The 16,044-nt window shown below is 36.0% G+C and overlaps 1 protein-coding gene across 50 annotated transcripts in view; it reads right to left on the bottom strand.

Moving 5' to 3' along the window:
- Positions 1-16,044, bottom strand: part of TRDN (triadin) — a 950,114-nt gene that overhangs the window by 420,749 nt on the left and 513,321 nt on the right. For all 50 annotated transcript variants that reach the window (XM_053710723.1, XM_053710722.1, XM_053710726.1 and 47 more), the window contains exons 26-28: positions 13,415-13,441; positions 9,316-9,360; positions 4,327-4,374 (exon numbers count right to left, since the gene is read on the bottom strand). In XM_053710723.1, the coding sequence (XP_053566698.1) occupies positions 4,327-4,374; positions 9,316-9,360; positions 13,415-13,441 (120 nt within the window). The remainder of the gene's footprint in view (positions 1-4,326; positions 4,375-9,315; positions 9,361-13,414; positions 13,442-16,044) is intronic.

The raw sequence follows: 16,044 nt of genomic DNA, 5'->3' as shown, positions 1-16,044 counted from the left end.
CACAAGCTCATCTTTGATGATACCAGCCCAAACCAATACTCCACCTCCACCTTGCTGGCGTCTGAGTCGGACTGGAGCTCTCTGCCCTTTACCAATCCAGCCACGGGCCCATCCATCTGGCCCATCAAGACTCACTCTCATTTCATCAGTCCATAAAACCTTAGAAAAATCAGTCTTGAGATATTTATTGGCCCAGTCTTGACGTTTCAGCTTGTTTGTCTTGTTCAGTGGTGGTTGTCTTTCAGCCTTTCTTACCTTGGCCATGTCTCTGAGTATTGCACACCTTGTGCTTTTGGGCACTCCAGTGATGTTGCAGCTCTGAAATATGGCCAAACTTGTGGCAAGTGGCATCTTGGCAGCTGCACGCTTGACTTTTCTCAGTTCATGGGCAGTTATTTTGCACCTTGGTTTTTCCACACGCTTCTTGCGACCCTGTTGACTATTTTGAATGAAACGCTTGATTGTTCGATGATCACGCTTCAGAAGCTTTGCAATTTTAAGAGTGCTGCATCCCTCTGCAAGATATCTCACGATTTTTGACTTTTCTGAGCCTGTCAAGTCCTTCTTTTGACCCATTTTGCCAAAGGAAAGGAAGTTGCCTAATAATTATGCACACCTGATATAGGGTGTTGATGTCATTAGACCACACCCCTTCTCATTACAGAGATGCACATCACCTAATATGATTAATTGGTAGTAGGCTTTCGAGCCTATACAGCTTGGAGTAAGACAACATGCATAAAGAGGATGATGTGGTCAAAATACTAATTTGCCTAATAATTCTGCACTCCCTGTATAAAGGCAAAATCATTTAATACATATGAACATAATACTTGTATAACCAATAATACTGTTTTATCACTAACAGTGGAGTTGGACTCAAGGGTTCATGAAAAAGGGAAAACTCAGGAAGTTTCAATGTGCTCCTTTAATATATGTAGCTTTGAAACAAATGATACTGATAACAACAACAAAAAAGCTTAATATATATAATGCTAATCGTCCTCCTATGAAAAAAAGGGGTCACTTGAACCAATGTGAGGCAAGTGTACTAAAGATAGTGGATTAATTAAAGCAGTTCTAGAGGTCACTTTTGGACCCTTGATTACTATAAGCCATACTGAAGGTTTAACCTGCACTTTGATATAATATTTCAATTGAGCTGCAACACTAATGGATAAATAATTATGCTTACAAGCAAGACACATACAATTGAGTCAGAAATTGTGATTGAAACTAGCTAGTGGTAAACATGAGAGGAAGAAACCACCTATCAGCCAAAAATAGTTCATAGTAAAAATAAAGAGATAGTGGGGCCTATCTATCAAGCTCCGCACGGAGCTTGATGCCCCGTGTTTCTGGCGAGCCTGCAGGCTCGCCAGAAACAGCAGTTATGAAGCAGCGGTCACAAAGACCGCTGCTCCATAACCCTGTCCGCCTGCTCTGAGTACGATCGGGTTGATTGACATCCCCTGCTGGTGGCCCATTGGCCGTGAGTCTGCAGGGGGTGGCGTTGCACCAGCAGCTCTTGTGAGCTGCTGGTGCAATGCTGAATACGGCGAGCGTATTGCTCGCCGTATTCAGCGAGGTCTGGCGGACCTGATCCGCACTGTTGGATCAGGTCCCCCAGACGTTCTTAAATAGGGGCCATGGAGTGCATATATATATATATATATATATATATATATATATAAACATACATATTTACATATTTGTATGTATCTCTATGGTAAAGCCCTTTGCAGTCTTTTTTTTTTTTTAAATATATGTTTATATGTGTGTACATATGTATTTGTGCATTTACATATGTACACCTATATAGACATACATACATATATACATCAGATATATGTGGAAATATGTATTTATGAATAATTAGAACATATTCTTCTATGTGAAGAACATTGGAATGTGAAATATTCATATTTTCATGTCAGGTTAGCGCACTTGAGAATATAACGTGAACAATGGGAACAGCACACCTTAATGGGACAAGTGCACGATAGACCTCAGGACGCTGCCAAGTCCTGAAACAAATGTATCAAAGAAGCAAGGTCTTAAGCACTATAAAAAAGTTTAATGGCACAGTTAGTAGCGACGTTTCGGGGTCACAGCCCCTTATTCATGCTTAATCATCATGATTAAGCATGAATAAGGGGCTGTGACCCCGAAATGTCGCTACTAACTGTGCCATTAAACTTTTTTATAGTGCTGGAGACCTTGCTTCTTTGATGCACTTGAGAATATGTTATTGGGTTTACCTGCAAGTAGGTTTTTTTTCCACTTTTTTGCTCCATTGACTTCTAAGGCGTAATATGTTAACTCACATGCGATATTAGAAGTTCAGGTTTTTATGCGTACCGGGTTAGCACGTGAGTGAAAACATTTTACTTTCAACTTGTAATACGAGCATTACCCGACACGTAAAAAGCTTAATTCTAGCAGAGTTAGAGTGTGAGTAGGAGCAATAAATAGCGCTACATAGTGTCCATCATCTTAATTAAAGCAGACCCTGAGATCAGGCAGAGTAGCCTTCATAGATTTAAGAAATATAATGAGACAAAACGCAAGTTGAGTTACAGCATAAAACTTGAAACAGTAGATAGTAAAATATGCAATTCGTCTGATTTATGCCTGGCTTCCGCTGTTATAAAAGAAACAAAATACAATAAAAACATTGAGCAAGTTACAACTGTTCCTCAGAGGTAATAGTTTTCAGAAGCCAAAGGATTCTCAAGCAGTCCCAGAAAAAAAAGCATACCAACTAGCTGATCTGTTTTAGCTGTTAACTCTGGAGTTTATCCCCTTGCAGATGATGGTAGTTTTAAATAATGCTCACGCTGTAGTGGAGGTGTATTCCCTAGAGACGTGAGGTCATCAAGATTGCTGAGGTCATTGAGTTTAGCTCTCTAAAATAATGCAGCAAGCTCAATCGCATCCGCTCCAAAAGCAAACAATGGATTTTGTGATTCATTGTTTATATAGGGGCTGACGATCGCAAACTGCGCATGCGTGCAGAGCAGATAAAGAGCTACAGCTCATCATTACCTCCGACAGTCTCGGGAGTGTGCACCTCTGAGCGAGCGTGACCTCTTACTTCTGTCTTTTACTTATTGCAATCCCACATGATAAACCAAATCATACAATTTTATCTGGCATGAGAAAATATTGCTTAAAGCGATGTTATTCTCTCGTGTCCATTTTCTAGACAATTTAAAAATGATTATTTATGCTGTAGTAGATTATGTTGCACTGCTTGACATGAGATAAAATAATATTGATTGACAAATCTTGGACTCTTTTATATCTAAACCATGTAGTAAATGCTATTAATCTCACTAGTAAAACAATAATAATAATAATAAGAGTATGGATATGTATTAATAATAAATTCACATATTTAAAATGTTTTAATGTCAACATTATTTGTAAGACTCTCAACTGAGGGATGTAACACTGCAGAATAAATTAATATTTACATTGCATGTGATAACCCTACTCCTGATTCCTACAATGAAAATCAAAGCCACAAATGTCTTGATACTTCTACTAAGTGTTTAACTCCTTTTAAACACATGGAGGTGGAGGGCTTCTAGTCTTAGGGGCCAATTTCTCACGACCTGAATAAGGCCAAATACCCCTTCAGGTTCGCCCCGGAAACAGGAGTTAAGAAGTAGCGGTCCTAAGACCACTGCTCCTTAACTCGTACGCCTCCACTGGGGGGGCGGACATCAATCCCCTTAATCTCATACGATCGGGTAGATTGACACCCCCTGCTAGCGGCCGATCAGCTGCGAATCTGCAGGGGGCGGCATTGCACAAGCAGTTCACCAAAACTGCTTGTGCAATGATAAATGCCGTATGCTGTCAGCATTTATCGATGTCTGGCGGACATGATTCGCTACAGCGGATCATGTCTGCCAGACACTTGATAAATCGGCCCCTAAAAATGACTTGCTCTAATGAATTACTGCATGTTATTTTTTAACTATAATATCCATTTAATCTTTCAATGTTATAATGAATAATTTTGAATGTGTTCTTTGTTAGCAAAGGTAACATTTGTTTTTAAATACACTTGATCTATAGATGCATTTGAATGGCATTTTGCATGTCAATAATTATATTTGTAATACTATTAAAATAAAAAGAAAAACATTTCTCCATCCCTCTTTACAAACTATTATTTATTATTTATAAAAGAAGACAAATAATTATTTCTTACAATTCATATAAGGAATTAGAGAATAGATTTTATGCTTTGTGATTTCACTATAATAATTTATTTTTTACTGTTTGTAAAGAAGACAAAGTCAAATAGCTTACCTTGCTTTGTTGCTTTTAGGACTTTTTCTCCTTTCTTTGACATTCCATCTGCAAAACATAGATTAGACTGTATAATTTGAGCTTTTACATGCATGACAGAAAACAAGTTTTACAGTAATTAGATGTTAATAATATTCACACACAAATGAGTTAAAGGGACAGTGTACTATAACATTTTCTCTCCTATATCTATTTGATCTACTTTCAACTTCAAGTTAACGTGGGCTAACATTAGCGTGCCACTTGTAATCTAGCCCAGTTTTACTTCTTTCAAATGCTCACAGTCTCAGAGATGAATGCTTATTCGCTGATAAGGAAAATGAGCATTTGAACCTATGGGGGATATTTATCAAAGCCTCAACCGCAAATACGCCAGAATTCCACAGCGTAATTGGTTTTAGCTTGATCCGACCTAGTTATCAAAGCCTACAGACCATCAAAAGTTGAAATCTGTGAAGTAACATAAGATCCGCCGGTCTCAATCCGACACAGATCGATGCTTACGTCATTACAGATGTTTTGAATACACATTCGGCACTATCTGACACTTTTTCAAAGTTCTCAAATAGTTAACCGGTACGCTCGCGGCTATTCCGGCCCAGCGTACATGGTTTTCAATCCGCCACCCTGGAGGCCGCGGATGCCATAGGAATCAATGGGAGTCTGAAAGCAGCGAGAGCTTATGTTCGATGCTGCCAGATATTCCATTGATTTATATGGTAGAAACACAAAACACACTAACATAAGCCCCGAGTCTAAACACCCCTAATCTGCCACCCCGACATTGCCACAACCTAAATAAAATGTATTAACCCATATTCTGCCGCTCCCCGACCCCACCCGAACCTAAATAAAAGCATTAACCCCTATCCCGCCGCTCCCGGACCCCGCCGCCACAAAAAAATTGTATTAACCCCTAAACCTCTGGCCTCCCACATCACTACCACTAACTAAACCTATTAACCCCTAAACCGTCAGCCCCCACATCGCCATAAACAAAATTAAGCTATTAACCCCTAAACCTAACAATACGCTAACCTTAAATTAAAATTACAACATCCCTATCTTAAAATAAATTTAAACTTAGCTGTAGAATTAAAATAAACTATTTTTAAACTATCAATTAACCTACCCTAAATATTATCCTACAATTAAAATAAACTGCCAATTAAATTAACTAAATTACATATTAAAAAACCTAACCCCTAAATACAAACAACCCCCAATAGTAAAACCCAACCAACCCCCCCCAAAAAAAACCCTATCTAAAATAACCTAAGCTCCCCATTGCCCTGAAAAGGGAATTTGTATGGGCATTGCCCTTAAAAGGGCTGTCTGCTACACACATTTTACGATCTGGCTCCTATCTAAAGTTACTGGACTTTTTTACTGGACTTTTTATTTTTTCAAAACAGTATACTTTTTTGTTTTAGTATCAGCGCTGATCACTATAAGTCTCCAATACAATTCAAAATGTGGCCATTTAACATATGTTTGTGTTGTTGTTGACTTAGGTTTGTGATTTCCAGTGTTTGGATGCATATAGGAGGCCTGTGTTTGTATGACTGCTTTAGGTGTTGTTGTGTGTTTTGTATAATATGATGATTCTTCTCACTACACCGGTTCATGCTTATGTTGTCTCAGTTCAGGAGTATAGAACTGTATTAATTAATTAATTAATTAATTAAAAATAAGTGTTTATTGACAAAAAAGAGTGCTGTATTACCTGTCTTTTTATAGGACTACCTAACAGTTATAGATCCTATTTTCTCTCCTTCTTACAGTTTTGAAGCAAACATTTAGCTCTTTTACCTGCCCAGACCCTACTCTAAAAATAAAACCCACCCAAAAAAAACTTAAAAAACCTAACACTAACCCCTGACGATCCACTTACAGTTATTGAAGTCCCGCTTGAAGGATCCATCCAGCCGGCAAGAAGTCTTCATCCGGGCGGCCTCTTCCATCTTCATCCAGCCGGCGAAGTCTTCATCCAGACGGCATCTTCTATCTTCATCCATCCGGCGTGGAGCAGGTCCATCCTGAAGACATCCGGCACAGAGCTCCTCTTCAATACGGTCACCGCCGTAAACTGAAACTTGAATCAAAGTGACGTCATCCAAGATGGCGTCCCTTGCATTCCTATTGGCTGAAAGGTTCTAATCAGCCAATAGGATTAGAACTACTAAAATCCTATTGGGTGTTCCAATCAGCCAATATGATTTGAGCAGCTCTCATCATATTGGCTGTTCCAAGCCAACGTTTATTTAGTGGCGGCGGGGTCCGGGAGCAGCGGGATAGGGGTTAATACATGTATTTAGTGGCGGCAGGGTCCGGGAGTGGTGGGATAGGGGTTAATAGGTTTATTTAGTGGCGGCAGGGTTTATATAGCAATATATATACAAGGAATTCTGCATGGTGCAAAAGGTTTCAGATGATAATGAACAAATACAATCAGCAGCTTTAAAATCTAATCATCAAATATATTCGCAAACAGAGACTAAAGTGTAATTTATCGAACCAAAGTAAAATAAGAAAAGTATTCCTGTTAGCTATTTTAATAGCTTGGGGGAAAAAATATTCAGAAAACAGTTTTTTCGAGTTCATAAAACTTTCAACCTTGGCTTATAATAAAAAGATAAACGATTAAAAAAAAACAATGGTTAGGGTGAGATGAATCAGATAAAAAAAAAAATCTGACTCTCTTCTTAAAAAGTAAATGTCCATAAGAGAAATACATTGATACCCAGGGAATTTTTTGCAGATCTCGCAATTTGGTGTAGTTTCTCCTTTAAAGAATATGTAGCTAAGCTATAGCAGGTTAAAATAGAGGATGATGTTTTTTTCTGCATACTTAATGATGTTGTTACACTATAATATCTATACTATAATCACCATCGCCAGTTGCGCATGCATCCTCAAAGGAATGATGGCTTCGCGAGGCCACCAAAAAAATGTTTACTGCGCACGCAGCCAAAAGAGTCCAGTGGATTCCGAAAATGGAAGAGTGGTGACAGAATCCACCAGGCATAGGCAAACGAAGCCTTAAAAAAAAGAAAACGCAACCGCCCGCACGAAACAACGAAAATACACGTAACCGTGCTCAAGAAATAAAAACAAAACACATACCCGCCGGCACGAAATAAAAAGAAACCTAACCGCCCGCATGAAGTATAACAAAAAAAAACTAACCTCCTGCACAAAGTATTAACAAACATGTAAACCACCACACCCACATCGCAAAATCATAAAGTAATTAACCCCTAATCCAATAACATAATTAAAATATTAACCCCTAAACCGCCAACCCCCCACATCGTAATACACCTAATTAACATATTAACACCTAAACCGCCAAAGCCCCGCATCACAATAAACCTAATTAACCTATTAACTCATAAACCGCCAACTCCCCACAATGCAAATAACTAATTTAATTACTAAGCCCCCTAAAATAAAACACTGCGTAAATTAACCCCAATACTAAGTTACACTTAAAATAATAAAACCTAACATTAAATTACAAAAAAAATAATCTAAAATTACAAAAAATAACAATCTCTAAAATTACAGGAAAAAAATAAACAACATTATTAAAAATAAAAAAATTAAACCTAATCCCTATGAAAATAATAAAGCCCCCCAAAATAAAAACACCCCCTAATCTAAACCAAACTACCAATAGCCCTTAAAAGGGCCTTTTGTAGGGCATTGCCCTAAGTTAAACAGTTATTTTACATTAAAAAATACTAAGTCCCCCCTAACCATAAAATCCACCAACCACCAAACCCCCCAAAATAAAAAAACTAACACTAAAAAAACTAATCTACCCATTGCCCCTAAAGGGGCATTTGTATGGACATTGCCCTTAAAAGCTCAATCAGCTCTTTTACTGCCCATTAAATCCCTAATCTAAAAAAATAAATAAAAAAAAAATCCTAAAACTAAGCCCCAAATTGATACTCACCATTCCTGAAGTCTGGTGGAGAAGGTCTTCTTCCAGGGGGCCCCATCATCTTCTATTTTCATCCTGTGTGAAGGCAGCACTGAGCAGAGGTGCGGAGCGGTCTTCCCAGATGCGCGGATCCTCAGCGGTTGTCCTCAGCAGCGGTCCTTAGTGGTGCCGGTCCTCACCAGCATGGACGCTCTTCATGCGATGGTCCGTCGCACACTAAAGATTGAATGCAAGGTACCCCATATTTATTAGTGGTTTATAAATATGGGGTACCTTGAATTCAATCTTCAGTGTGCGATGGACGATCACATGAAGAGTAGCCTCCAGGCCGCTGAGAACCGCCACCACTAAGGACCTCCGCTGATGACCGCCACTCCGGATCCGCGCATCTGGGAAGACCGCTTTGCACCTCCGCGCCACCTTTGCACAGGATGAAGATAGAAGATGATGGAGCTGCGTGGCAGAAGACCTTCTCTGCCGGACTTCAGGAACGGTGAGTACCTATTTGGGGCTTAGTTTTAGGATTTTTTTTATTTTTTTATTTTATTTTTAAGATTAGGGATTTAATGGGCTGTAAAAGAGCTAATTGCCCTTTTAATAGCAGTAAAAGAGATGAATGCCCTTTTAAGGGCAATGCCCATACAAATGCCCCTTAAGTAGTTTAGTTTTTTTTAGTGTTAGGTTTTTTTGGGGGGGATTGGTAATTGTTTGTTTGTTAGTTTGTTTGTTTAACTTGTAATTGTTTAACTTGTAATTGTTTAACTTGTAACTATGCCCTACAAAAGGCTCTTTTAAGGGCTATTGGTAGTTTAGTATTAGATTAGGGGGTGTTTTTATTTTGGGGGGGATTTTTTATTTTTTATAGGGGTATTAGTTTAGGTTTAAATTTTTTATTTTGGATAACTGTTTATTTTTTTTATTTAATTTTAAATTTTTTATTCATAGTAAAATTAGCTTGGGGGTTTGAATTTTTTAAACATAGACTGCCCTCTGAGCAGGCTTATCGCTTAGTATTAATAATAAACTGGATTTCTTACCTTTCTTTTGCAAGCTCACAGATTCATCTCTGTCTTTTTCAGCTTCTAGAAACGCAATATAAATATAATAAAAATATGTTTTTAGAGAAAGTGCCTAAGGATACTCAAAAACTAAAGAAAAGAAGAAAAAGTCTTCTAGGAAGATATAACTGATATTGATATTGTGATTCTCCGTTTTCTTAGTTTTTCAAAAAATATTACACAAGGGGGGGAAAACATTAAAATAAAATGTAATAGGGAAAAAAATTATGTTATGTGAAAGAGCAGGCTGTATAAATATATTTTTCTTATTATATACAGACATTCAAGTGGTACATTCCATATTAAGAATATAATGGGAAAAGAATATAATGGGAAAAATAACTTTGTAATTATCAGGTATTGAGAAGTTAAAGGGAAATTCCAGCCAAAATCGAAATTCACGTGGATGCATTTCAGTTTTGAATAGAAGCATTTTTATAATATACATGTATTAGCAAAAATGCTTCTAATAAAAGCTATAGCTGTTTCAAAAGGGTATTTAAGTATGCACCGTGCACCAACATTTTAAACACAGCACTTTTTCCTATAGTAGAGTTCTTGTACCATATGGTCATTACTCATTTGTTAATTGCTATATAAAACAAGCCCCACTGATGATCTGAGCAGCTACAGTATTTAAAATTCTGGTGCACTGAGAATATCTAGCTATGCTTCACTTGGAGAGAAAAGTGCTAACACTAAAACAGTAATATCTTTTACTAGAGGAATTTTTGCTAATACATGTAATATATTACAAATATGTTTCTATCCAAATTTGTAATTTATCTACGTGCATTTAAACTTGGACCACTATGTCCCATTAAGCTCATACACAGGTGACTGTATGGAATATTAATTTGCAATCAATTGTGATATTGTCTCATCTCTAATATTTATTAACTTTTCAGGCAGATGACATTAAATAGTAAACAATTTGGGATGAAAATTGTTAAACCACAGGTAATGAATTAAGTTCCATAAAAGTTATATAACATTGCTCGTCACATGAAAGGAACAAAACAATTAGCATATCAATATGTGAATACAAATACACACTGCTTTTCTATGGTTTAGTAGCTCTTACAGAAAGAAAGCTTTTGCCAGATAAAACATTAGTCGCAGTTGGTACCTTTCAGGAGACTAAAATCTTCACTGCTCGTCACAACCATTACAGCAATCAGTACTTTGACAGATAAAGTAAATAGGCAGAATCAAAAAATGACTTAAACATAAATACTTCTTTGATATGTTGCTGTTTATTCATGGAATTTCTTTTATAGTTAGTTTTTAAAAACTATTGTTCTGCACTCATCTTATTTTCTTTTCACTTTTATTCCTTCTCTCCTTGATGTGAAGGGCGTTCAGCATCAAATAAATACTACATAGAAAAAGTTTTCTCACTTCTGCCATTTGCTATCTCTGTCTCTTGTTAAGATCCAACAAAAATACAGAAAGGCTTTCCACATGCAAAAAAAAAATGCCTTTAAGGCTTTTTTTATCTCTTGAGAACACCTTTGAGAGCTGTCATGTTCTGTCAAGTGTTACTGCAATTTGAAAGTCAAGCTGCATCCTGACAATCTACCCAGCAACCGAAAGGCGAATGTACTAGATATAAAGCGCTGAAACAACAGTGATCATTGCAAACACTGCTCACTTGGGAAAACACACATTGATATTTCAGGGAAATTCATCTTTGCTTCATAGACTGCTTCATATGCAATGAGAATCCCAGATTATAACTAAATTATAGGATAATAGACTTGACCGTTCATGTTTTTGGTATAAAAGTATTAATGGGACAATAAAGTCGAACGTTCTTGATTTAGATAGAACATGCCATTTTAAACAGGTTTCCAATTTTCTTCTTTTATCTAATTTGTTTCATTCTCTTGGAATCCATTGTTGAAGAGCATACATAGGTAGGCTCAGAAGCAGCAAAGCACTACTGGGAGCTGGCTGCTGATTAGTTGCTGCACATATTTGCATGTTGTCATTGGCTCACCCGATGTGTTCAGCAAGCTCTCAGTAGTGTATTGCTGTTCCTTCAACCAAGAGAAGTAAATTTGATAACAGAAGTAAATTGGAAAGTTGCTTAAATTTATATTTACTTGAACTATAAGAAATGCATTTTGGGTTTTATTTTTCTTTAACTATCTTCCTTAAAGGGACATAATACTCATATGCTAAATCAAACTTGAAATGAAAACTGATGCAGTATAACTGTAAAAAGCTGTCAGGAAAATATCACCTGAGCATCTCTATGTAAAAAAGGAAGATATTTTACTTCACAACTTCCTCAGATCAGCAGAGTAAGTTCTGTGTAAAATGTTATACTCAGCTGCTGCCCAGCTGCAGGTAAAAAAAAAAGAAAAAAAAAAGAAGAAATGAACAGCAGCCAATCAGCATCAACAGTGGTCATGAACTCCTTTTTACTGTGATCTCATGAGATTTGACTTAACTCTCATGAGATTTCATAGTAAACTTCCTTAAACTAAATAGGGAAATAAGATGAGTGTGCCTGTAAGCTCACTCCCTTAGCTGTCCCGGGACAGACATACTGATTTGCTGCTTAGAAGTCCTTTACAATGGGATGTGGCTACTGAGGAGGTAAAATATCTTTCATTTTTACATAGAGATGTTCAGGGGATATTTTCTAGTCAGCTTTCTACAGCTATGCTGCATCACTTTCAAGTGTTTCAACAATTGAGTATCATGGCCCTTAAAGTTTTGCAAATCAAGAGCAATTAGGGGATACACCACTTGAAAAGCCAGGTGGAAACCATGTCCAATGTCTCCTTTGTTGTGAACATGTTATCAGGCCAAAATCACCAGGGTATGTAACCTTATGACCAGGGTCATTTTGGTAGTTTATGATTTAAAAAGAGTAAACACTGTTGATTGATAATAAATGGCTTCAGCCAAACACTAACCATGAGTGAAAGAAACGTTTTTGTGTTATCATTCATATGCTCTCAAAAATGGCCAAGAAATCATAAATTCTGCCAGGGTATGTAAACTTATGAGCACAAATATATATATATATATATATATATATATATATATATATATATATATATATATAAAATCACTCAGAACATATTATGCTATCTGCAACTATCTGTAGAACATTGCAATGTCAAATATTTACAGTAAATATACAGTATAACACTTTATTAAAAATTAACATTGCTTTTACATGTTTTTATATACTTGACTATAAAGGGCTCCAATTCACTAATATATATGTCTATATATATATGTATACACATGTATTTATGTGTATATATGTCTGTAAGTACATATATACACATATAAATGCACAAATACATATGTTTCACACATATAAACACATATAAACATATATAATATACATACATATGCATATTTTGACATGTGTATGTATCGCTATTTTAAAGCCCTTTGCCTGCCCTCATATCTTTGAGCCTTTATAACACTTTTGTGCAATTTTTTTATAATTTTTATTAGTATTAGATAGTGTTATTATGAGTGTAACTATACTTTCTAATATATTTATTTATATAGGACTCTGTGATCATTCTAGCGTAACTCGCAATTGTGCTCACACATTCACATTTACTTTCAACTTGTAATACGAGTGCTACATCGGAGGCATGCAAACACCTGCCACGTGCAATAAACCCAATATCACTTGATCATAACTGCTATCATGCCATTTGTAATCTGGCCCTTTATGGGGATATTGTTGTTTTAAGTGTCCCTTTAAAGGGGGCATGACCCAGATATGTTTATGAATTATATGATTAAATAAAATGACCCATTTTACCTATAGTGAGATTTTTAATTAAAAAATAAAACAAAACTGAGTTCTGAATTGCTGAATATGAATACTATAGGAAATGCCAAAAGTCATAATGAAAATCAAAGATGAATTATTACATAACTTAGACATTTTAGACAGCATATTTAAGCTCTGGAAGTATGACTGATTGCAAGCTGTGCAAGATTTAAAAGTGCATATGCTGTGCATGTTTCTGCTAGAACAACAACAACACAACAATGATGCCACGTTTTGAACAAAAGTTTATATTTCACATACTTGTCTTTCCTAATTTTTGAGGTTTTGCTTTTGGGGAAAAGAAAGAGAAAGTGTTAATTATATGTGCTGCAGTTTTTTTGTCTTATAAAAGTATACTGTTCATTTAGTAGTTTTAGTGATAACAATTTGCCTGTGCTGAAAGAGATTCTGTGCATGCAGAGATTTGTGAAGATTAATAAGGTATATTGTTTTAACATGTCTGTAGATTCACCAAGAACATAAAAAGTAAGACATTGTTTATTTAGTAACCTATTGTCACGCTGGTTTCTCTAAAAGCTTGACTTATGCATGTGTCGTTCCTCAGTTTTATGTTTTAATGAGACATTAAAGTCAACGTGTTTTTGTTGCAACTGAAAGAGAGCTATTGTACACAAAAATGCTAAGGAATATGTCCTCCTGTCTAACAAAAGAGCAATTGGAGGTCTCCTTATAAGTCAACAAGCAACCTGTCCCACAATATGTTGCCACAACTGTTTCAAGATTCAATTAAAATATATGTCTGCTTTAGCATTTTTTTTAAAGAACTATGTATATGTTACTGGTGCTGATCGCAGAACTAAGGCAGGCCATGATAATAGGATAGGATCTAGCTTGCCACTCCGTCAACTCAGTGCATAGGAGTGTACTTACTAATCAGTGACTATGTATAATCTGTAATCAGCACATGAGCAAGGATTAAGGGTGCCAAAATAAAAATAAAAAAATACCTTTTTCTTAACATATTTGGGATTGGAAAGTAAAATGCAATAGTATTCCATATACTGTTGACTTCCATGTCTCTTTAAAGGGACATGAAACCCAAATTATTTATTTTATGATTTAGAAAGAACATGCAATTTCCAATGTTCTTATATTTTTTAATTTACTTCATTCTCTTGATATCTTTTGTTGAAAAACATATCTAAACAGGCTCAGTAGCTACTGATTGATGTGTGCACATAAATGCTTCATGTGGTTGGCTCATCCATGTGCATTGCTATTTCTTCAACACAGGATATCTAAAGAACAAAGCAAATTAGATAATAGAAGTAAATTGGAATGTTGTTTAAAATTGTATTCTCTATCTGAATCATGAAAGAAAGATTTTGGGTTTCATGTCCCTTTAACTTTCAATTACTTTGAAAGGAGAAGTTTTAACATTATTAGATGTGTCTATTCATTTGGTTTCTAAGATGCATACATGCCCATTACTTTCAATGAGAAGAATGCTGCATCATAAAGATTCAACTGATGAGGTTGACAAGTTCACAGAATCTTCTGTGTTTCCTCCTACACAGTTTTAGTGTATGTCTATTGTCCCATTTTGAGACTTATGATCTTTCCTCCCTTTCTGTCCTCTGCTTTGGGTTCATTTCGCATTGCCATTCTGCACAGCCAGCAACGGAATACAATAAATCTCTTTATTGTTATTTGTCTGCAGAATGAATTAATTTTGTTGGCAATACATGTGAAAAGCAATTCAATACATTGGTTTTTTTTTCTGCAGCTATCTTCATTGAAAATATCCGGAGAAAAATATATAATAGGAACATTTTTTCATGTCTTTCCAACATAACTAAATTATTTGTTAGTCCAAATGCAATAATATATATTTTCTTACACTGTTGTAGCTATTTCAGATAACAATTGCTCTGTTATTACTTTGATACCATATTTTACAACATAAAACAATAATTTGCTATATTAAAGGAACAAGAAAAATTAGCACTTACAGTCTCTGAAAAGGTCCTGTTAAAGTGATAGGAACCCCAACATTTTGTTTTGGGATTTGGATAAAACATACAATTTTAATCCACATTTTCTTTTTTTTTTTTCTATTGTTAAATTTGCTTCATTCTCTTGTTATCCTTTGCTGAAAGAACACTGGCAGCTAGCTGAACACATCTAGTTAGCCTATCACATGAGACAAATGTGTGCAGGCACCAATCGGCAGCTAACTCTCACTAGTTAGGGATATGTGTGCATATTCTTTTTCAACATTTGAAAATGGGAGTGTCTTAAAATATGCTTTATCTGAACAATGCAAGTTTAATTTTGACTTTCCTATCCCTTTAAATTTTAGTTTTTTGTCAAAGAATAAATTCACAATATTTTGCAGTTCACATCTGCCTCTTTGCTCCAGGCATTTATTTATTTATGTATTTATATTTTTATTTATTTATTTTTATTTTGAGGAGGCAGAAGCAATAGAACCTGTCAGGACCCATGCCATGCTGATGATACAGACAGTAACCCTATGGGAATCGCTAATGAAGGGCAAATGCACAGAAGAGTTTCACCACTAATTGACTAAAGCAAGCACTTTTGTAAATGTTCACGTTTCATGGCAATGGGCAAATCACAGTTCTCAGGTGCCCACATCCAAAGGAGCTCTTGGGTTCAGATAATGCAGCACCTGAATGGCTTTACTTCCCTTGTTTTCTCAAAGGGGCAATAAACACATTGCAAATGCAAGATTTTGCTGCAATCTTCCAATAATTGAACATAGTGGGTGGGTTGCTGCAATTGTTTTTCAATAGCCAAACTCTATCCACTATTTGCCTTATTTGGTGAAGTCTAGCTGGACTTGTTGCTGGAGAAAACAAGGCTTATCATCACTGTCATAATATTAGCAGAAATCACTACTGTGT

Source organism: Bombina bombina, chromosome 4 (genome assembly GCF_027579735.1).
Source record: "Bombina bombina isolate aBomBom1 chromosome 4, aBomBom1.pri, whole genome shotgun sequence".
Classification (NCBI taxonomy): Eukaryota; Metazoa; Chordata; class Amphibia; order Anura; family Bombinatoridae; genus Bombina; species Bombina bombina.
Note: the sequence above shows the minus strand (reverse complement) of the source record. Positions and strands in the feature narration are given on the sequence as shown.